A 24525-nucleotide genomic window follows, 5' to 3' on the forward strand; every position below is an offset into this window, starting at 1 on the left:
CAAATACTGAGGAACAATTACGTTCAGTTTTTTCTTATTTTCTCATCCACCACCACATTCCAAGGGGAAACATAGTTAATGTTATGTTACCACAAAGTTGCTGTCTTATTCAAACAATGACTTATAAAACAAAACATATCCCTGAGGTTAAAGCTTGGAATGAGGTTAAAGCTAATGCTTTCCACTCTTTTCCGGCTTGTGACCTCACACTTGTTATGCTTCAGTAAATATTCATTCATCAACAAAAAAACATTCCCAAAATGTTTAACAGTACATTTCTGCAGGAGAATGATGAAATGTATTCCCTTCTATTTACAAATAATATTAATTTTAATTCCCTTCCAATGTGTCATCTCATCACTGAGAGGAGCCCAAACTATAGGTCAGTTCAGTTCTGACTACTTTATTCACCTCTTTCTTTGTTGTTTTCCTGTTACACAATTATTTTAACAAATTACCAATGATTGTAGTTATAAAAAGTTAAAATGCTGCACAACATTTTTCAATGCAAAGAGAAGTTAAAATGTTAAATGTTGTTAAAGACACTCGGCAAAGCAAGTACAGGGTGTGAAACAGAGATGAATACTGTATGAACAGATTGAGATAATCCTGTGGTAATAAAGATTTCTAGAATATATAACTGCAATATGCCCGACAGAAACAAGTTCATGAAAAAGTTAATAACTCTACTAATATCTACTAAAAATACACCACTAATTCCTCCAAAGGGAAAGTCACTTAAACATTGTAAATATTCACATTGAGACAAATAGAAGGCCTCAGCTCAGTCAGTTAAAGTTACTTCAAACTTGAAAAACAATTGTAAAAAGGTGCAATTCATCATGAGACATCAGCGTCTGATCAGATCACTCATGATCGATAGGTTACATGATTAGAATTGTGTAAAATCAAATTGTAAGTGGCTAAAAGGCCAAGTTCATATGACTTTTTAAGCAATTTGTGCGGTAGTATCTTCCAAAAACACGATGACTACTTCATAATATTTTATTGTGTATTTCTTTTGTATGCACTGTTGTCCCACTTCTGTGCTTTTCAGTTAAAAGTTAAAAGAACAGCGCATTGAGTTGTGATCAACTGTGCAAACCTCCACTCAGCTGGAGCAGAATGCTTTTCAAAGGTGTTGCTGATATGCTGCATCTTTTTTACGGTATTGTTAGAAACATAGCAAACAAATATAATTTATTTAGAGACTGAATTCACACCTAAATACACTCAGATCTCAAGAGTCACGCCATCTGGGGCTTTAAAAGCTGAGTACACACACACGCACATACACAAGCAACGTGATGAAACAAATATACACAGTATACTCTGTGTTGTATGTTTACCTAGTCTAAGCCCCATCTGGTAGCTTACATAGGTGGATCATGTTCCTCATAACTGAATCTCTCACTGCTGAGAGCGCTCTTTGGATTGAGCCATTCATCCGCCAAGAAATTACTTTCCACTAGCACAGCTATGAGAGCCTCTCCTGCTTCCTGTCAAAACTATTAAGTTTTTAAGCCAACAGATACTTTATATCCTCTGCCCTTTGGCTATTAAGGGTTTAGCAGCACATTCAGGTATATTAAGATCAATTTATCTATCTTATATACCACTTTATTCGATTCAGGCACGCAGTGTGCTGGAGCCAGCAGAGTGAAGGCAGGGCGCACACTGGACGGGCTGTTAGTCCGTCACACGTCAAACAGAGAGAGAGCGAGAGAAAGACAAGAGAGACACTCCTATCCAGACTTATGGTCAATTTAGAGTCACCATTTTAGTCTCATGGGTTTAGACTGTGGGAGGAAGAGAGAAAACCCACAAATGCACAGGTACAACATGCAACCCCTTCACAAAAAAAAGGCTCTCATTTGGACTGAAAGTGTGGACGACTCACTCTGGAGTGAGAGAACAAACCTCGACATGGCGCCCCTACATAGTCCCAATACAGGATATAAAATATCCGTCTAGCTTGATATAAATACTCGTGTTGTTTAATACTTTTTTAAACAATAGACACTTGGAACTTTAAACGAGAATAAAGGCACTTGCAGATGACAAGGTGATAGAAAATTGAAATGATAATTTGCTGTTTTGTTTGTACCTCTATTAACTTTTCTTCTTTCACACTGCAATAATTGTCACTTGAAAGATTACTACGAAGATTTGCAGCCTGTAACGCTGAATACTAAAGCCAGCAATCTTACAAGAAGGTGCAAAGATATGAAAGGCAAAGATAGACTGTATTATTATAATGTCTGCACTTATAAAATTAGTACTAGAAAGTTCCAAACAATATTCAAGATGTGCATGTGGCAGCAACACGGAGCATGTAAAGACAGACTGAAAACATTTGGACGTTTTCAAAAGCAGCAGAAAAGCCAAACAAACAAATGTTGAACACATATGGTGGCAAATGTGCTAAAATGGTACGACATTGTTTTCTGCATCAAGCGGTCAGTATTTTTCTTTCAAGCTGCTGTCGAGTGTGATATTTCTTCTTTGTGCATCTTTTACATCAAACAGCATTTTTTATATCCTAAAGTCACAGCTGACAGTTAAAACATTACAGGAGTTAAAACCAAGGGGGCAATCAGCCATACTGCTGAAGATAGGAGGGGCAGTTTCTTATCCTCATATTTGTGAAAATCCTGCAGAGCAACTTTCTCACCACTCTCTGTTTGTTTTCAATGACATCATCCTGCCAAAAAGCACTGGTGTTGTCTCAGGATTATCAGGGGAGCCACTAGGTGGAGCGTCTGACTGCAGCTCATTTTGGCAAGACAAAAAGAAACAAGGAAAACTGATATTGTGTACTCCTCTGCTGCTTCTTTCAGTTCAGAATAAACACAGCTACAATGGATTTAGTGTTTAGAGCATGGTCCAACATGTGGAAAATGTTCCAGTGTTTTATTCAGCTGAAACAGGAATCTAATATTTATATTCAGTTTTTTTTTTTTTTGCATGAATTTGAGGGAAATCTGGCCATTATACGAGTTTCTGACCCAAAAGAGGAGATTGAGGTCCTTTAATATGGATACGAAGTAAAACACTTGTGCTCTCCTGCAAGTAGATGAAAAAGATAAATGGTTTTATTTTTGCGAGTTGAGATAAAATACTGATCCCAGTGTGAATTTCTGTGTCTTTTTTTTTTTTCTTTCTCTTCGTTGATCTCCTGAGTGGCACTTGGCATTATCCTGCATTGCGCTGTTGTCTTGGCAACGTAATCACAGGCCATCTAAATCTGCCATCAACCTACAATCAGTCCGTCTCATGGCCCAGATCACTCAGGACGGTGTCCATGTTTTCAGCATTTTTATGGACTGAACACTTCGCAGTATTGATGTCACTCCCACCTGTGCAGGCTTCTGATGAACGGTTTAAAAAGTTGAACCTGCCAGAACAATGATAGATCAATGGCAGCTAAATTATAGGTTTGTGTCATTCTATGAAAAAATACCGGGCTGTCTCACTACAGCATAGCACAGACCCATCACCACTAACTGATATGAAATCTGAGCAAGTTTAAAAACGTGGATTTATACATTTAAGCATCTGGAAAAAAAAATAAAATCATCACATATTCAGCTAATTGATCTAATTGGCACATCAAGCATAATCTCAGCCATCCCAATGAGCAATAAAATGGATTTCATGCTCTGTGGCAGTGATGGTGACATAACTGTCTATCAGTAATGAGTCATGATGGGACTGCTGCAAGGAAAAAGAAGGGGGTAGGGGGGTGTTCAGGTGACGTCATGTCATACCGGGATCTGTCCTTTCCCCATGATGCGGTCTGTGCTCTCTCCATCCTCTTTGTTCTGCTTGGTCTTATTGTAGCACTTCTCATAGCAGAGAAGCCTCAGGGTCTGAGAGCCCTCCAGCTCGATCTCAAACTCCTTCAGGGGAGACACACACACACACACACACACACACACACACACACACACACACACACACACACACACACACACACACACACACACACACACACACACACACACACACACACACACAAATCAACATTAAAGATCTCAGCCTGCATAAAAAGGAAAAAAATCAAGAACAACGTCCAGGATTACAGAAGAAAACTGACAAATGATGAAATGATAATAATGATGAAAAATTGAGAATATACCTCCTAAACATTATCATCCCATTGTTATTCTAATTCATGTGTCATACAGTAATGCACAGCTGACCAACATTCCGTTATTATGTAAGAAGACTCTGCATATGGTTTGCACATCGTTTTGAGGCCCATACTGTGTTGGTTCACTAAACTTCTGGACAGATGTGAGTCATCACCAGCAGATCCTCATTAGTTAACATTATTTCCACTTTGCTGACCAAATTCCTCAAAGAGTCTTTGGGTCTACTGTGGAAAACTGCTGGACCGCAGATGATCCCACACTCTGATTGGGTCTCAGCGCTTCCTCCCTCATCCAGCTGTGTCATTATAGCATTTGTGCTTGTGTATAGACAGTTATAGGCATGGGTCTGCTTGCATGCATGTGTGCATTCACTATATGTTTGCAGGGGCTGCAGATGTTTACAAAAGGTTTCTGAAGATGTCTTTTCATGTTTTGGAGTCAGGGGGTTGAGTTGACAATTAAAACACCAGCTGTCCGATACATGTCAGACAGCACAGGGAGAAAATATGTGCTCTGGTTGAAGTTTTTTGAAATGTGAAGGAGGAATAAATATAAGAATAGACTATTCAAGTCTGCTCTACTTTTGACCAAATGGAACCAACGGCAAATCTGTGCAATTTATGATGCCAGGAGCAGGATCGGGATCAGTTGAGACACAAAAGTGCCCAAAAAATACTGACATTTCTCATGGAAACACAAGGAACTGGTACTTTGTCTATACTGCACAAACTCTGCAAGAAGGCAGCAAGGATTTCACATGCGTGTTGCACAGCACTCCCTCGACATTTACACAATAATTGCTCAAGATTCACATGACGTTCGCCTAATTAAATTTACAAATCTTTGGCACTCGTAAATGACTTTCAACACATTTATTGATTTTGTGAATCCGTTTTCAGATGGTTTGCTAAACAATTGCACATTCTTAACCGTATCATTTGGAGTGTCACGAAACATGACAGTTAAAAGAAGTGTTGAAGGATTATTATCAATTTATTTTTCTCTAATTGGGTAAAGTGAGACGGAATTGAGACAACTTCCATCGATCCGCAACAACTATGAGACCATTTTGTGGAACAAACACCAACAAAAATTAACGTGAATATGTTCAAAATTCAAGTCATATGTTCACAATATTTTGGAAACTCCTTTGTGAATTCTGTGTGATAAGGGATTTACATGCCCGAGAAGGTAAAAGGGATTCAGCCAGTACTATGGCACCAGTTCTGCAAAGTGCCACTCGTTGTTTTGTTTTTTTTACCTCGTTCCATTTGGGCTCAGAGGTGTATCGATACACTCTCGTCTTGGCTTTATTTGAAAAGAAGCCGAAGGAGTCCACCTCCATTGTGCAGTAGAGATCTGACAGAGAGGAGAAAATCGAAAAGAAATTGGATTTACAAAGCCACATAAGGACTCGATTTCATTTTATTGAATTAACAAAAAGAACAGGCTAGATGGTTGTTGTTATCTTCACAAAACAAATCTAATCCAATTGACGTAGCTGGTAATATGTTAAATGGTATTAAGCAGTTTAAAGTTATTACCAAAAATGAAACAAGAAAGTTTTAACCTAAAATAACACTGTCGCATTAAAGTTGAGCTTCTTAGTTGCTCATTTTGCCTGATTATGTGAATTTTCAGCCGGGTGAAGTTGTAGGTGAGTGACTCACTCAAGCTCTGTTTGAGGCCGGAGGCAGAGTGGACGATTACATTCAGGAACCCGTAGAGACCGGGGGATTCATCCTCTGGAAAAACAGTCAGTGAGAAGAGAGGGGGAGAGGGATTAGAAAAGCATGCAGATCTGTGTTTGCTTTGGAGCACAATCAGACATGGAAGGAAGAGATAAAACAGCACTGCACTGTATGAGACATGTGGCTGAAATCCCAGGTCTACGCTTCCTCTCCAATTCAGCCCACAATTATCAATCATTATTTCTCTGTCCTAGGGCAGTTTCTTTTATGACATGTTATGGTTTGTGTGCAAGATAAAGACATCGACAAAGGCTAAAAATATAACTGCACTCCTGTGCATAAAACCTCAAATGCCTTATAACGTTACGCCACAGAATTTCTCCTACATCATTTAAACACAATTAGAATGGTTACTTCCTAAAACTTTGAATATTATAACTTTGTGAAGAAATACAAATGGAGAGGAGAAAAATGCTCTTACAAGCAAAAAGAAGTATCTTACCTTCTTTATTGATACTAAGTGGAATGTGGTGGACAGTTTGTAATTTGACACAAGAGCTGGTCAACATTTGCAGCTCCATGGACGTCAGCGAGGACGTTTTCAAACCTTCAGGGAAGACAACATAAATAGGCTGTAAATGATCTCGTACATCAAATGTTGTGGGTTGTCACTGCGATTCCAGGGGGGGGGGGGATGCGGCTTTCTTCTCTTAAGGATAATGGGACTAGTGGTAGAAAATGTATGCAGGGCAAAGAACGCTATATGAAAAAAAAAGTGGAGGCTCAGTCGGTACCGGGATCATCTGGGAGACTTACATTTCTTCTGCTGCTCCTTAATGGTCTCCTTCCACTCTGCACGCTCATAGTCAGACGAAATCAGAAAACCATAGCTCTGAAACACAAACACAGAGAAAGTGAGAAGAGAGAAGCAGATTGAACATTTTGAAGGACAAAGTTGTACAAATACACACGCAACATTTACTAGGTTGTGGCTGTTTTACAGCTTTAACGAATACGGGACATACAGCCACCGTGATACAGAAAAGAATAAAGTCTGCTACAGTCTGTGATTTTAACAAGTTAATTAAATGCCATACTGTGGTATGGATTTCACAGAGTTGGGTACGACAGTGAGATTGTGTTTAAGATATTACTTTCTCTACTGAATCGAAGGTACCAACTGCTACAATAGAGAATAACATAATCCATGTTCCAACAGTGCATTCAGGAGATGAATAAGCTCAGCTAACAAAGGATCCAGCTATTGTTCTTCTGCCATTCATGTACAGGGTACACAATCATGTAGAGAAGTAGAGCTCGTCTGTGGATGCAGTGACATGTAACTTATATTGCAATCTGCAAACTACTGTTTAAGTGTAGCCTATGTGTGTAGTGCAGTGCCAGTGTTGCAGCAGCAGTCACATTGTGCAGTGTAGCGAGAGCCGATCACACTGCTTTATTCATTTAAATAAATAAAATTACATATTAACTAGAATAACTAACTTAGAAAGCATATCTGCCAATGTTAAAAGATGATAAAAGGATAGATTTCTTTAAACTATGAGGACAACTGCCATCTGAAAATCAGTCTCACAATACGACATAGGACAATGTTTACAAACTATGGTGCAAGTAAGGCGTTTATGAAACGCGAACTTGAAGCAGCAGATGTAGCCACCTTGCCATTCTTGTTGTAGAGTCTGAGGGGCATGCTCGGAGATGTTAACAGGAGCAGGGATTCCTGTTCAGACAACTTCTTCCGGAGACGGTCAATGACTTTTGAGCCCTTGTTGGCTCTCTGAAATCACAGAGGAGAAATAGTAAGTTGGAGTGGGTACGCGGATACCCGGAAACCTCACATAGATAAAACAAAGCATTTTACATCTTATTCTATGCAATTTAATCATTTCGGATGCAAAAAGTCACTTCAAGCTCTCACAATATAAGAGGACACCTGGAAAAACAAATGTGACATTCTGGCTCCTTCAATCTGAAAACCAAATCAAAGGTTTCTGTACACCCATTAGAGAAACGAGGTATTCGACTGGAAGAAACATCTGCCCCTGAACATCTGTACGTGTGCTACCTTCTCTCTCTGGATCTCACTGCGGAGGTGTGAGATTTTGACCTTCATGGCATCCAGCTCTTCATCTGGAACTTGGGGGATGGTGAGAGGCTCAGCCTCTTCGGGCCCCTGGAAGGTCAGCTCCGTCAAGGGGATGTACCACTTACTGTCATACTGCTGGCTTTTCCTACAGTGGGGGGGATGATAGGAGCATTAGATAGGAGCAGAGGGTTAAAGCAGAAATAAAGGAGGTATGAAATAAGAGTGATAAAAGGGATTGGTGCAGAGGAAAAGGAAAAAAAATAAAGGAAAACAAATTAGAAGACCCCAGGAAAACAACAAAGGAAAGCGATTCTTGGCTGTCAACTGATGACACTGAAATGTGGGTCAACTATGTTTTTTAATGATGAACTCACATTAGAGACTTTCAGGAGGAATTTACTTTAAATTTTAATGAGTTTTGTAACATAACGAAATCATGTCTTCAGCAGACGTAGGATCAGTGGCGATGACTCATCGCAGCACTATCAAAACAGAGAGCTAAAGAATATTTTTAGCAACAATCAAAGTTGGTATAGAAAGAAATCCTGCGGGATAAAGCCTACTGACAAAGTCATTATGTGACAGAAAGGTCACTTCCCTGCCTTAACTTAAAAGGAAAGAATTGTTAAATAATAAGAAATACTGTAGCTTTGTTGATGCAAAGTGCTGATAAAAGTGATTTAGTTCAATCGTGTGGCTTTATTGGTTACACGTTATCTTTAATTGACTTACTATAAAGTCTGCTCGGACCAAGATATCTCACGGGGAAGAGGATCTCACATGACTGAGAATAAACTTTGATGGGGTTTTTTTCTTCACAGATATCAATTAAACGATATGACATAGCCGGTTTTTAATGGCCTCAGTTCAGTTTTATTTGGACCTGACGCCCTCCAAACAACCATAATCATATTGTTTTATGCGTCTGAACTGAATTTGCTTAATTGGTACTTTGGCAGAAAACGTCTTCTCAGTGTCATCTACTAAGTGGGCCATCAATGACTTTCCGGATGACGACCCAGCCAATTTCCAACTACCAAATGACTCCCGAGCATTGCTGGGCATCCGAATAGCAGCCTGGCCTCTTTGACCTGTCACCAATTTCACCCACAGATGACGCCTACAACGGTGTTGTGATGCTGTCAGATGATTCTTACCCTCCGATCTGTTTCTTCAGCTTTGCGCACAGCAGCAGGTCAGTGAAGAGAAAGACGTGCCGCAGCTTCCTCGCTCCCTCAACCAGCTCCACCATGAAGCTATCCCTCAGCAGCTGTCGGTTCTACGGCAAAAAACAACAACATTCATGGGTCAGCAACACAAAATGCTGGATGTCAGTAATCAAAGACGGTGCAAAAATATTTGCTCGGTCTTATCTAATGTGCATTCTTAAATGAATCAACGAAACGTAAGCAAATATACCAAATGTTTGCAAACTATCCACTGTGGATGGGTCATAGATAGGATGGTGATCCTCCAAAACCATTTTCTTTCTGTGGGTTATCCCAAAATCCCACTTCTCTATGACCAATGTGAAACTTCAATTATATTGCAAATTGTTTCTCTTCTTCAGCAGTCTCAAAGTGTTTTACAGTCACATTCATTCATCCATACATGAATACACACACATATTAAGAGCTGCCATGCAAGATTCTTGACATTGGGAGCAATTTGGGGGTCAGCCTCTGGCCCAAGGACACTCATGACATATGGACGGAGATGGGGAATCAAACCCAGAACCTTGAGAATGTAATAGTAAACAAGTGGGAGCAATATCATAATCTCTGTGCTGCTTCAAACAGGGCCACGCTAGAAATCAGTGAAGAATGTAGCAGCAGAGAAACAGAAAGAGCTGCACACTGAGGTTTGGACTCACTGATGTCAGACTATGTAATGAGGAGTGTAATGCTGCCATTTGCCAAAAGGGGGCAGTCATGTCCTTTTCTAAAGAAAGAAACACATTAGAGTACATTGACATAAAACAAAAGTGGAAGCAGACAAATGTCAAACCACAGCTCAGCAGTAAAAGACTCACTTATAAATACTTAAAGCATTGGTTTTACTTGTGGTGTGAAGTATAAAAGCACATTGGCAGGAGAGCTTTACTGTAAAAATGAAAAACTGCAGAGAGAAGTGTAATTATTTTGTTCACACTCGCCTCGTGAGATGTGTTTTTAAATGCCTATTCATTCTATGATTCTTTCCTTCACCCAGGACAATCAGGTTAAATTCGAGTAGATAGGAACATATTCAGGTTTTACAAAAACTGAGGCGAACTTTTGAAACATCCTTATCTTTCACGTATTTCAGAAACCTGCGCCACAATGATTTTTCGGCTTCATGTTTAAATGGGGTTGTAAAAGTGTAGATGACACTGTTGTCGGTTGCTGTGTCGTCCAGTCTGTCCTCAGTCCCGCTCTTTAAAAAAAAAATCTTTTGTTTATTGTTGCTGAGTTTCGGTTATTGTTGTATCAGTGTCAATCAGAGGACAGGCGACTTGCTAATGAGACTCCCTGCAGCACAATACACAACATATCCTAATATACCAGCATACCATCTCCAATCTCTTACAACTCCTCCTCAGCAGCAGAAACATGACATCACACTTGCCTGCACCAACCGCATCCCTGTCATTATCTTTGCCCCCCACCCCCCATCTTGAGCACAGAGCTGCTGTCACAACCAGAAAATACTGAAGTGGAGCAGATGTGAATAAAAGAGAAGTTTACGTGCCTGCAGAAAAAAACAAAAAAAAACACGAAAAAAAACTCGACCGGACGTCTGTTAGTGGAGTAGTAGAGGAAACTGGACCAGTGTTAGTCAGTGTTTATGCTTTTGGATGAGGGAACGAGAGAAGGCAGCATGACAGAGATACACAAAGACGGGAGTATGATGGAGGGAGAGGTGGAAGAAAGCATCAGGAGGAAAGCAGCAGTAATGTTTGAGAGAGCATAAATAAGAAAGATGGATGTCTGGGAGGGTAAGAGAAAAGGAAAGGAGAAAGAGAAAGGCAGAGGGGCTCTTGATATAACAGATGTCATACTGCAGTTCTTTTTTTCAATACACAGAGAACAAACCATGTGACACATCAGCAAAGCAGCTCCACTGCAGTGATCTGTTTCTTGTCAGGCATCCTTTTATTCGCTTCACTCATCGAGATCCTTCAGCACATAATGGCTTGATCTCTGAAACAAGGATCTAATAAAAACCTAATTTCCCACCGGTGAATGTAATTATTCATTACAGGCAACACAATGAGGACCATGATGATGGCGGCCTGTGATGAATAACTTCCGGATGACTTGCTTTCTGTCTGTCTGGGCTTGTTTCTAGCAGTGACTGTCATCTGCGTCCGTCAATAGGTGCGTGAATAGATTTTTCCGATCAGACTTGTGTCGTAACACATGCTGAGTCTCTTGCAGGCAATTACTGCACATGGACACCTCTCGGTTTTCTCGGTTTTGTTTGTTTTGTGAGGACTTTGATGTCATGGGAAAGGCACCTCACACATAATGAAATCCCCTGTGGATATTTGGCCACGAGAAGGCGAAGCATAGCTCTCTCTCACCTTACTTCTGTCAATCTGCATGCTGTCAAGCATGTCTATATTTAGTATTCTCATAGCATACTGCAGCTTGAATGAAATGCCATTCACCGTCATGAAAGCCGCTCAAACTTTAGTGATAATACTACCAATGACTCACTTAAGATCGGCTTTCAGTTCAGACCTGAAACCCTAAATAAGACAAAGCAATATAAAAGACAAATGGATGGATATATCCAACTCAGGTGAATGATGTAGCAATTCTTCCACCTTCTTCATAAATGAAAGTATTTGGCCAATCGGCTGTTGGTATGTTTTTTCCCCCCCTCAATATTCTATTAACTTAGAGAAGATAAATGGTGGATGGACTTCACGTACATAGCAAATTCTGTGCTGGACACTGTTAGTCACATTTACACACAAACACACACCAATGGCGCCAGCTGCTATGCAAGGTGCTCAAGCTCCGTCGGGAGCAATTTATGTCTTGCTCAAGGATTATTGACATATGGACTGGGTGCAATGGGAGATCAACCAACCAGCCACAGCCGTCCATCTTATGGAAGAGGTTTGGGGTTAATTTCAAGTGTGGTACTTGCGTTTGGACTCTGTTGAGGTCAAATCTAAATCTGAATCTCAAAGAGCTGTCATTGTCAATAAACCCTCATTGGGCAGACAAATCCTCACTAGTAAACTGGGCAGAGGGCAGAAACATCAAGTGTGGCCAAAGTACCTGTCTGGGACATTCCTCAAAATTCTGCAATGCCGATTACATGCCGATTATATAATATATCCAATGACTTTGGATTAAAAAAAAGAAAAATGTGGTGAGCTGCTTTGACATTTATTTCTCAGTTTGCCTGAAGAAATGTTGTAAATATCATATGATGAGAGGTCATTCAAATGTTATGCATCTGTGCATTATAAGTACACATGAAAATCAAGTTTGATCTGCTAATTGTGAAAATAACTGAAGAGCAAATGTAACACGGTAAACATGTTTGCAACAAGTGACTGTAATGTGAGAAGATAATCCCAGCAGTAACATTACAGCATATTACATTATCACAGAGAAATGTACACACTGTCTTTACCAACTGTTATTTAACTAGTCAAGCAGACATTTGCAACTTCTGCTTGATGATCTGTGGATATAAAACTAAAGTAACAAGGGAATATTATATTATATATAAATAATCATTTCTGTTGTCACTGATACAATCTAGCATATATATATATATATATATATATAGTAACCCTTTTATCAAATTGAAGTTAACAGTTTTATCATTGAATGCAAATAAATTACAGTTACGAGTCAGAGATGAATGATCTCATTTCAGACTTTCTATATGTTGTATAAAAGGGAAAAAAAATGCTACAAAATACAAAATAACTTGTCTTTGCACATGAGCTGACATTTCATCATATCAGACAGCTAAAGGAATTTTATCTTTCTTTATATCTCACAATAGCTGACCAGCACACGGGCATAATCGATGTGGAAGGAGAACGGCACGAAGCAGAGCACACTGACTGCACTGAATGCAGATTAAATATTGACCACTGCTGAGAGCAAGGGTGCAGGTAATGGCATGAGGTTACAGAGAGCTTGTGGTTATATTTAGAACACACGCTTTAAACCTCTGCAGATGTTGGGTTTTTTTCTCCTTTTCTTTTCAAATTCCTGCACATGTGGAAAGATCTCTGAGGCTCCCAATATGAGCATGAAAATGTGTCCGCTGCTCCTCTCTACACTCACATCAGGAGCATTTTTCTCCCAAAGGCAAACAAAGCAGAGCCGGGGCATGAGCGCCCTCATTTGCATTTTAATTAAGCAGTTTCTGTTTTTCCTCCTCCCCTCCTCTGACTGGAGACGGGGCCTCTGGGGGCCACCTGTGCTGCTCTCTTCCTGCATGCCTTCACTGACCAAACAACAGGTTATTTAATAGCGTGTTGACATGGAGGGCCACAATGACACTCCCCCAGTTGTTTCGATTTCGGGTAAAAGACGATAAATCATCACTTTGGCACATTACTTTTCTCATCCGCAACTCAATAATGGAAAAAGATGAGGTGATTTAAAAATCTGCAGTGCAATATTGCAAATGTGCTATTTATACTCATTATTAGTGTTTGGAACAACATTGTGACTGTTTATAGTATTGGCATTATTTTGCAATTTTTCACTGTTTGAGCAACTGCCATTGATCCTGCGTGCTGCCAAATGATTATTCAACTTCTTAAAAAAGGAGTTGACAGTAAATATATTTTTGTATTAAATGTAGAAACCTATTCTATGCCACTTCATCAAACCCAGAGTCGTAGAGCAGTGGAGTCGAGTCCACACTGTACAGGTCAGAGAGTCCCAGTCACATTTGAGCCAAATGGACATTTTAAGACAGAAACCAAAGTATCGTCGCAAATGTCATGCAGGCACATGAAGTACGTGCAAACTTCAGCAGTGATGAAAGAAGAGATGAAGAAAGTGGGCTTTTACACAGTGGGGTATTGAGTGAAATGTTTCATATTTTGAAATAAGATTTTTTTTTAAAAAGAGAGAGAGCTTAGAAAAGAAAAGAGTTATGACATAATCTCTGGGCTGCCTCAGTCCAATAAGAAATCTGGTGGATTGAATAACAGAGGCTGACCTACTACTACATATAATCAACTAAAAACAAACTGCTAAAACTCTTACAGAGATTTATGAAGGCTGAACCACAGATAATGCCACATAATGCAAAAAGTGACCTTATTAGAAATGGACCTACTGCACCTTTAAAAAGACAAAGACTAGTTTATGACACAAGCTGGACTGAACTGTTGCATTAGAGCCAGTGAAATACTTTTAAGTGCCAAAAAATAAATAAATGAGGTCCTCTTTCACATCTTTCATTGACCCAAAATGTAAAACATCAGCTTCTCAACTTCTCGACATGATAAATGAGTGTTTTGATGGAAAGCACTTCTTACATGTTGGAGCTCACGCTATGAAATACAGACTGAAAGCACTCAGGTCTTCTCTGTCTGCGACGAGGTACAATATAATGAGCCCTATTGATTTCCATGTGCTGCTTTCATGTAACCATGATAAATATTTGATGACTGGTGTGGAGGTCTGGACAGACTGAGATGGAAACTGAGGCCTGCGGGGACAGTAAAAATATGTGTGTGTGTGTGTGTGTGTACAGAGAGGGTGCGGTAGTAATGACCCCCCCCTGTGAGTAAGGGGAGGAGTCCTATCTACTTGCTCCCTCCCACCCTCTGTTTATGAATAATTAACTTGCGAGCTGCCTGTCAGTGCGGCCTGTTGGCTCATTACAAAGCATTATGTATGGCAGTGTCACGCGAGCTATCAATCAGGGGGCATCCGTTCATGTGCATCAACTCATCTCCAGAGATGGGAGCGACTGTGGGGGGACGGGCTGTGTGTGTCAGTGCTGGGGGTGGGGGGGGGGGGGGGGGGGTGCAGACAGAACCAGAGTCACCCTCACCCAGGCAACCCGTGTGTGACCATATAAGGACATGCACTTTGCTTTAGGCAGCAGATTGGTGGCCCCTGTACACTCATTTGGCAGAACCCTCAAGATCATTTGGAGGGCGGGGTCATGGCATCATCATGGATAATAGTACAGTGAAATTACCGTATGAAGAGCCCACATCCATTTAAATCAATAAAAACCACCTTTTATATCTTTCAGGGGATTATCTTTGTCACTGCTGGGCTTTAATTGAGCTTGATAATAATTTATTTATGATAAAAAAGAACCTAAATATGTACAGATTGGGTGATTTAAATAAAAATGCAACATGCAGCTGTGTTAGCGTTGAACAATTGTTTTGACTATTCTATATTTTAACATTCTTCTTGAAAGTTGCTGGGGCTGTTAGCAAGACCCTCAACCTCCAATCAATCTAGAAAACAAGTTCCCCAGCGGGATCACTAAGAAAGTCATTTCAATGCAAAATTTCTGCAACAACAAGGCCTCATTAAAAAAAACATGGGCGTCAAGGTAGCCTAAACTTCTTGACATCTAACTATCCATCAATAAATGTGGGAGATGGGTTGAAGAAAAAGACAATAATTGGGTTTAGTTTGATGTGTGGCACCACTGACTGTTACCATGAGAATAATGCAAACCCTTGTTTTTAAAGGGTTAAATAATGAACAGCAATTTTGACACTGTTTTACTACCACCTTTAAAATGAGTAATGGACACAAATAGATTTTCAAAGGACAGTGGTACAGATTGACATTTCATAGTCAATAGCCTTGAATTAGTCGAGTTCAAATCAAAAGTCTTTCACATTAAGAGCTGCACAGCTTTATTAAGTCTTGTCAATGGCTAATAAATTTTTCTGGACTTGTGTGAGAGTAAGAAAAAAAAATCGCTTTGTGTTTACACTATTATCATATTTTAAGTTTAAAATGCCAGTATGATGACAGCCTGGTGCTGCACTTTTAATTTCAGCTACATCACGCTGCCCCTCAGCTACTTGAGGAAAGAAAGAGATCCCAAAAGATTCTAGAAGTGGAACACAGTGCAGCACATTCCTCACATCAGCATGTTTTGGAGAGTTTCTGCACACTCACCTCTCCCTTTTTGACAGTCATAGACTGTCTCCGGGGCGTCGACTCCTCGTTGATGCTGGACAGAAAGTTCTGGGAGATCCGCAGAGCGTCCTGCAGGAGTGGGTGGTCCGGGTGGCTGGTTGGGGTATGTTTGAGCAAATCCTGGCACGATACAAAGACATATATTGTAAAAACTAAAATGTAGGCAAAAAAAAAAAAAAAGCCAAAAGACACACAAAATTAGGACATTTGTGTTTTGGCAATTGTGTTTTCTTTACTTACTGACAGAGACTGCTACACTATACCAAAGCTTTTTATATTTACACTTGAAGTGAACAAGCATTTGTGGGATGAATAAGTGGACTGACACCATATCTTCACTGGCAATAGATATTGTTGTGTTCTAACTCAACCATGTGAATTACAGATGCATAAAACTCATCTTGGCCAGAGGATTTAATTCTCAGCAGCCTCGATTCATGTATCCCCTCTTTACCAATAAATTATTGAGCTTGGGGCATTTTATTTTACATTTGGGCATTACATTGTGAATGTCTGCTCCTTTCCCTTTATTTCTGGACGTGTCTGAATCAAAAGCTTCAACATCGGGGAGGAATGGAGGCGTACAATGGTAGAACGCAGCTCTACAGCCGTTTCTAATGGCAACCTACATAAACACACGCTGATCAACAACAACTAAAAGTCTCTTTCACATGAAGCACCATTAAAAGGCATATTTTATGGCTAAAAAAATCCATGCTTTCGTTTACAGTATTCTGAAGCTTGTTTTGTAGTTGCCGATGAACCAAAAGTATTGCTTTATTTTAAAGAAGTTCTGTGGGTAGAAAATAGTGAGGCGTCTCATAGCGGAGCGCCCCCTGCAGCCTCACGCAGACCTCAGCTTGCAGTCATAACGCCAAGTACAAGTTGTTATCTCATGGCCACGGATTAAATTATCTTGTGCCCTCACATTATTAACTTAAGGGAACGACTTTTTATCTCGTTCCCACGCATTATTTAATTTTTTTTTCTCTTTGGCCACTCAGGGGCTCCATAGACATGTAATCTACACCCAAGGCACAAAAGTTGCATAATTTAAATGTAAAAACTTAGCGTTTGAGTATAATACATACATTTTATAGGGACAAAAGTCCTGTTGTCTGCATAATGTATAATTTGACAAAGATCAGACTTCTAACTGGAAAGTGAACTTGTTTGTCGCTCATGCAGTAACTATGAGCTTGTACAATAGGAAAATAAGGCAAACAGTCCAGGTCAGGTTTTGATCACCCATGCCATGTTGTTAGGTTAATAACACCAATATACACACAGAAAAACACAACTGTGACAATATTATGGAGCAAATCGGAGCTTGCGCTCTCACTTACATGAAGCACCAAAGTGCTGCGTGTCACTCGGTCCACTGGCTTGTATAGTAAAGCTGTGAATGAGAAAAGATCACACTGAATTTTTTATACGACTGAATTAATATTGTATGCAATATGTAAATATTCCAATTTCTGGTATGTTTTATTAGACCCAGTCTGAGATAACTGACCCTCTAGAGAGTTCTTGGCTGTCTCCTTACAGTCCTTTGGGCTCCTCACCTTCAGGTTCTGTTTGGATGCGAAACGAAAAAACATGCAGAAAAATGTATTTAAAATCACATTAAAGTGAGTTCAGGAGTACACGCCATCAAAACATGGAGGGGTTATAAGGTTCGCTGTGGCTCTGAGGTCATCCACTTCCAAATTAATTATGCCATCCTCAGCAGCTTTTTCTCCCCCACCATCTTGCTCAGAGTCATGCATCATTACTTAGACCATTAACAACCCTCAATGATGAATTCCCCATCCTGCATGTAGATACCCGCCTAAGCACTGACTGGTAGCCCTCATAAAACACAGACAAAGACTGATGGTGAATGAAAAACTGCCACATGCTTGAATAAAAGAGGGAAAAAAAACAGTAGAAGAGATTCATGCCCAAATTGCTAAACATGTTCTATTTGCTGAGTTTATTAATTTTGATGTGGCGAGAAATAAAAAGCTGAATCTGAGCCCATTACTGTGCTGCACAATACTGTAACACATTTAGAGTGTTCACAATTCTCATCCGCGTTTAGATTGTCTGAATACAACACTGCTGGAAATGTAAATTAGTTTAGACTTGGGTCAGCGTTGTTATATCTCCAAAACTAGATTCCAGGCGTGAGTATAAATGTCTAGTTTGTCTAAGATAAAAATATAACGTTCTGAACACATGAAGCAGTTGGAAACCTGCGTTCAGGGAGAAGATAAACGTTCAGATTAATCACGCTGTCTTAGCTCTGTGTAGGTGAGCTCATATGTTGCTGGTTAGATTTAAGGATGAAACTGAGTAGAGGCCTTGAGTGACATCTATAGACTTGTACCATCCACCGCCTTCTGCTTGTATCATGTAGATTATGTAAACACAACAATGAACCATTCACTGGCACACTAAATCTTCCCCACAGCGCATTTTTTATAGAAATATTCAGCAGAACATTCAAATCTAAATGCAGAGAAATGATAAAAGCTGCGTGGGTGAATAATGGGAGTTTGTTTAGAGTGCGAAGTGCATCAGGGACAAAATATTGCTCCTAAACTGTTTCTCTTTATACTAATAAAACATGATGTAACACTGCTACAAATTAGTTATCTTCTTTGTCGTTCAGGCTCTGGGAGAAAGTTGTTCTCGACTTAAGTGTCCCACTGCAGCAGAGGAACCAAGGTGGAGATGGGTTTTATTAATGATGAGGTACAAAGCCACACACAACCGGATCTCTTATAATAACAACCCAGAAAAAACAGTAGAGCATGTGAATCAATGTACACAACCCAACAAGATCATTTGTTGGAATAAATGCTCTTACCTCAGAGATTTCTGAAAACTGTGTGTTGGCCTGGCAGCACTTCTCCGCCGTCTCCACTGCCAGCTCGTAGTTGTCCACAAACGCCCGATAAACTCCAAGCTGGCTGGCCTGAAGGAGGGAAACGAGAAACGGGAGGGTTGTGAAGTTCGGCATTTAATCAACAGACGAGAAATCAACATGTCTGCTCAGACCTGCTCTGGGCAATTTACTGAAAAATTACAACTTGGTTGCTGCTTTACAAAGCAGTGGCTTTATTATAGTAGATGCTTACACAAAACTAACTTGAGTCTCTACTGTCTCTCTATATTCAGGTCTTGATAGTGGACACGATTGAGCTGAGATGTTGGGTCAGTTTGCTGCAAGCCACACACACGGGCGCCATCTTGTCCAGGAGAGACAAACCGTAAACGTGTCCGAAACCCCTCTGCACATCTTCTGAGGTCATCTTTACAACTCTGGTTGATTTGAGTTTATTTACAATCACAAATATAATACGAGATATCCACCAATCTTTAATACAAACAATATAAAGTTCAGGCTTCAAAATAAAAGACTACATCATCTTTACCAGAAGCAGTTTGACTGGATCTGAGCGACACCACAAGCAGACAATCGAACTGAAACAACCGGCAAAGAGAAGAGACAGATCAGCGCGTAACCATGGTGGTCCTCATATCTGGTTGTCATGGCAACCAACGGGACCTGCTCTGCACCGGGGTAAGTAATTAATGATTAGTGTAACAGAGGCTATGAAAGCACGTTTAGGAAGCTGGATGGCGGAATAAAACTCCAGCAAACGCTGCCTGCCAGCGCTGCGATCCATCTCAGTGGAGAACAAAAGGACAATCAATTCCCAGGAACAAAAGCTGATGGAGGAGAGAGAGTACAGTGGAGATGGGCTTTGTGTTCGTTGTCGAGAGCCGCACGTACACGCTTACACCTCTTGCGTATCGAATGCTGCACCGGAGCACCTCTCACCTGAGTGCACTGAACACAAAATATCACCTTTAAAGCTCTTTTCTCCGGCCATGTTGATATATTTAAGCCATTCTCGCCTCATATGAGCTTAAATGGGGCAGCTGTCCTTTTAGGAGTCTGGACATGAATTAGTTTAATAGTTCTGGTCATTGTATCAGTTAAAATCACGCTGCATTCATTTGTGAATGCAGAATGAGTAATCAGATGATTAGACAAGCTGAAAACAAAGAACACAATTTTGTTCATAATTCAACAGCTTTATCTGCGGCGAAGACAAAAGTGAATCATCGCAATTCCTTATCAACAGAGATACTGGGCACACATCATTAATAGTACTGTCAGTCAAATTTGAGCCAGGAAGCTGATGTGTAAACAATAATGATTATAAAAAACGTATCAAACAAACTCTTTGCCGTTGTTAGCAGACCCCACTCTGGAGCAGTGGTTAGCACTCTCACCTCATAGCAAGAAGTTTGAGCCCAGGTTAAACTTTGGGGGGGGGGTTCTTTCTGCCTGGTTCTTCCATTTTAGAAAATAAGTAGTGACTCTAAATTTCCTGAGGTGTGAATGTGTGTGTATGATTTTCCATCTCTCTCCGATTGCTCTGTTATGGATGGGTAACCTGTCCAGTGTGGGAACCTGTTGGATTCAAACCAGTGTCCTTTGACTATAGTAACAGTTTAGATCACCACCACCATCATCTGTTCCCCCTTTTGTTTAGAAGGTGAACCAAAGCATATGATCAATATGAGTTGAGAAACTTATCAGCTCATGTGACCATGTTAGAGTTATTCTGTTTGATTACAGATTAGTCAATAACAGCAAATGGCTAAAATGAACAGCAGGCCTTGAAGGCTCAAAACTGAACAGCACCACCCACAAAGTGAGTCACATTTCATATTATAGACTTTTAAAGTGGTTTAATAGTGGTACATTACTGGTATGAATTTCAGAAAAAAAAATTACCACAAACAAATCAACAAACAAAATAGAACAATCATGTGAAATGAGGTCAAACTTGGCTTAAAATTAAAGCTTGCTGGTTTGAGCTGTGCGTTTCATTATTTCTAAAATCATTAATTTTGTGCCTGATAACTTCATTTTCAACGTCAGACTTTTAACCGTTATCTGTAAGTGAGCACATTCATCCTCTCAAATCCTGTTTCTGAACGATCTTCGACTTGTGTCACCCCGCATGTTCCAAACTGACCCCATGATCTCCATCACAGGTTGTGTGTGAATTGATTTGAGCAGGAATGCATCGCCACAAGTTGTATAAACATTGTCGGCAGTTAAGTTTGTTATCCCTGGCAGCTCAGACGTGTTACTGTGCGACACGTCTCTCTTTGTGTTCACAGCTCTGCTTGTCATGTGCCTGAACATTTCCAGCCAACACAAGACTGAAATTAGAATTCGTGTTAAGAAACGCGTCCTCTTCCTGTGAGCCGCTTGCTGAGATTGCCGATGACTTGCCGTTGCAAAGCTGCTTCAAAAGCATATTTTGCACTTCCACATTGGACACTAGAAAGAAGCAATAAGGAGGACGGTGCAGAGAAAAAGTAGTTTCCTCAGTCCTACAATCCTGTGTCCTGCCTTGGGCCACACAATCTGCACCGCAGCGGAGAGCATTCAGAGCGTGACAGTTTGACTGCGGCGAGAACAGAGAGCCCGAATGTCTGCCAGCCACACACAACGCCACCAAGGCTTAGCCAGCGTGCAGACGCAGCTACAGTATCATAGTAGAAGATAGCTTTGGGTGATGAAAGAACTGCTTGGGTGTTTGGATTTCTCAGTTCAGGATTTGTCCTGTGTGAGAGCATGTGTGTAATCCACAGTGGAAAACAACATTAGCGAAACAGCCTCATGACAGACCATGGCCATTATATGGGAAGGCTGGATTTAGCTTTGGTTTGCAAGGCGTCTTCACACGCGCCGACTTTTCCTTACAAAGGGAAAACGCAGTGTTTAGTCTACGGTGATGTAATGATGCGAACAGATGTAATTAAAAAGCTTTCATTTAATTTACTGCTAAATGACAGAGTGTGGAGTCATGCTACAAGCTCCGAGTGGTCATTCAGAAATACTTTGAGCTCAGTGCCAAGAGAGGCGATTTAACAAGCTCTAAGGACAGCATTGATGTGTTACAGATAACAGTTTACCATGTTTACTTGTTAGTGAGTCACAATGTGGCATACACAATTCATATGTGACATATATTTCTATTCCATCGCTGTTGACAGGATTTGGCATGCACACTTCTCATAACCGTAACTTTTAGACCAGTTATGTTCTCTAGAAAACTCTAAAATTGACAGAAAATGGAGAAGTAGAGCCTTGTATCTATATATAGGTTACCATGGTGGCCTCCAGGAATCCCACAGTACATCCATCCAATCAGAAATAAGATGTGTAACATCATGCAGACATAAGTCTGTTTATATGCTGCTGACTGAACAGTCGTCGCCACTAAAAGGCCAAGAATTCAGATTTCAGGCACTTAACCCTTTAAAATTTGCATTCGAAGACCAGCTGTGTAAATATGTGAGTGATAATTGACTGATTCTAAAGTCACTTTTTACAGCTAACGGAGGCATTTGAAGGATACAAACCATGATTTGAGCTCATACATGCTAAAATCTGAAAGAAACAAACATTTGATGCGTGGCTCAAATCCACGCAATCCAAAATGTGTTTTTTGATCCGTTTCATCCACAGCAATCAGAAATAGATGCAACGTAAGGAAAAGGTGACTTGTTTTAATCTGATGTTGATATATAACAAATGATGGTATAATAATCATGATAGTTTGTAATAAATTCCTCAGCCAATAGTTTGAGCCACAGCCCCGGGGAAACAGGACAATGTCTTATCAGTCTTTCTTAAAGATGAACATTCCAAAACCATTTTATCAGTTTGACTATTTTCATCCTGTAAAGCCTCTCCTCTGCTCCTGTGTGAAGTCAGTGTTTTGTCGAAGCAGAAGAAAGAGTGTGATTTTGCCCTATTTACAGCCTTCAAACACTTCTCTTTGACACTCATGCTCATAACCCGTCAGTGACACTTTGCCTCTTCCTCTTTCCTCCCTTGTCTCTCGCCTTCCTTGTTCTGATGTCTCATGATTCCTAAGCCCGTCTCTCTGCACAGATTTGAGACTCATGGTGAGACAGCTCTATCATGAGCTGCAGCAGCCCAAATCTCACTCGCCTAGTCGACTCCCATCTTCTCTCGGCTCTCCCTCCTCACCCCCCTCAAGTCCTCGTCTATATCACCTCCTCTTACTCTCATCTAATCTCTCCCTCCCTCCGCCTCCTCCCGACGGAACGGCTGTCATGTAGCATTTTCTCTCTTCTTTTTTTTGCTTTCTGTAGGCTCAACATCCTCTCGTCCTGACTTTTATTAACTACTGTCTGGTGAGCGGGAGGAAAGAAAGAGGGTGAGAATATGGTTGTACACCCCAGTGAACAATATGAATCTGTGTATGCAGGGAGAAACAGTGGCAAAGAAAGCGACTGTGGATCTTTGATAGCAGAAAAAGTGGAAAAATCCTGACTCCGCAAGGATGATGTGACGCTCAGACAGACATAAGAACATTGAGTAAATACCTGCTGAACATCTAAACACAATTGTCTTAAATGAAACGTCTGCTTGTTCAGATTTCATCCATCTCTATACGATGCAGACCAGCCATCATACGACTGGTGTACGGTTGCTTTTTAATACAATGTCTCACTACCAGACTAAATATCCAGCGCTGCACTCATTAGCTGCCTTGCCCGCAACACAATGACGTCATGTTTGTCAGAGCTGCTTTTGGCGCAATAGACAAACAGTTTGACAATTACTAACATTTGATGGAGAAAAAAAGGATTTTAAATGCGACTCTTTGACAGGAAATGATGCAAATTAAATCCCAATTTCTTAGCAGAGCCCCAAGGGGACCCTCCTGAGATTAGTGAATAAGTGTGTGTCTGTGAGAGAGAGAGAGAGAGAGAGAGAGAGAGCGAGAGCGAGAGCGAGAGCGAGAGCGAGAGCGAGAGAGAGAGAGAGGGCGAGAGAGGGGGGGTTCCTATTTATAGCAGCTTCTTCAAGACACAAAGCACACAGTGCTGTGATGGCCTCAGCTGCCTGAAGCAGAAAGGCGGCATTGTGAAACATGCCTGTACCTCCCTCTGTGTGTGTGTGTGTGTGTGTGTGTGTGTGTGTGTGTGTGTGTGTGTGTGTGTGTGTGTGTGTGTGTGTGTGTGTGTGTGTGTGTGTGTGTGTGTGTGTGTGTGTGTGTGTGTGTGTGTGTGTGTGTGTGTGTTTGAGAGAGAGAGAGAGAGCTCAAGTGAAGGAGACACCGGTGGGAGATGAGCAGTTTGGGGTTTTTTTGGTAGGGAGAATTAACAAATGATTCTTTGTGGGTTAATTGACCTATTGTGGAAATGATTAAATAGATCCAGTGTACATTTGGCCCTGACAGCCTTGGCATAAACGACCGGTGGACTGAAAGACAGAGCAAGCAGCTGTGTCTGTGGAACTGAGAGTGAGAAGATTTAGATTCAATTTGTTGTCATTCAAAATTATTTTAAAAAGACCCCCC

The 24525-nt window shown here is 40.6% G+C and overlaps 1 protein-coding gene across 1 annotated transcript in view; it reads right to left on the reverse strand.

Moving 5' to 3' along the window:
* bcr (BCR activator of RhoGEF and GTPase) overlaps positions 1-24525 on the reverse strand; it is a gene marked incomplete at its 5' end in the record, with an annotated part of 90749 nt that overhangs the window by 4134 nt on the left and 62090 nt on the right. Inside the window, 12 exons of the mRNA XM_080510342.1 lie at positions 3771-3902; positions 5419-5516; positions 5828-5902; positions 6351-6455; positions 6665-6740; positions 7527-7646; positions 7935-8100; positions 9113-9234; positions 16091-16231; positions 17458-17510; positions 17628-17685; positions 18966-19073. Coding sequence (XP_080366468.1) covers positions 3771-3902; positions 5419-5516; positions 5828-5902; positions 6351-6455; positions 6665-6740; positions 7527-7646; positions 7935-8100; positions 9113-9234; positions 16091-16231; positions 17458-17510; positions 17628-17685; positions 18966-19073 — 1254 coding nt within the window. The remainder of the gene's footprint in view (positions 1-3770; positions 3903-5418; positions 5517-5827; positions 5903-6350; positions 6456-6664; positions 6741-7526; positions 7647-7934; positions 8101-9112; positions 9235-16090; positions 16232-17457; positions 17511-17627; positions 17686-18965; positions 19074-24525) is intronic.

Source organism: Blennius ocellaris (genome assembly GCF_963422515.1).
Source record: "Blennius ocellaris genome assembly, chromosome: 15".
In the NCBI taxonomy this organism is placed as follows: Eukaryota; Metazoa; Chordata; class Actinopteri; order Blenniiformes; family Blenniidae; genus Blennius; species Blennius ocellaris.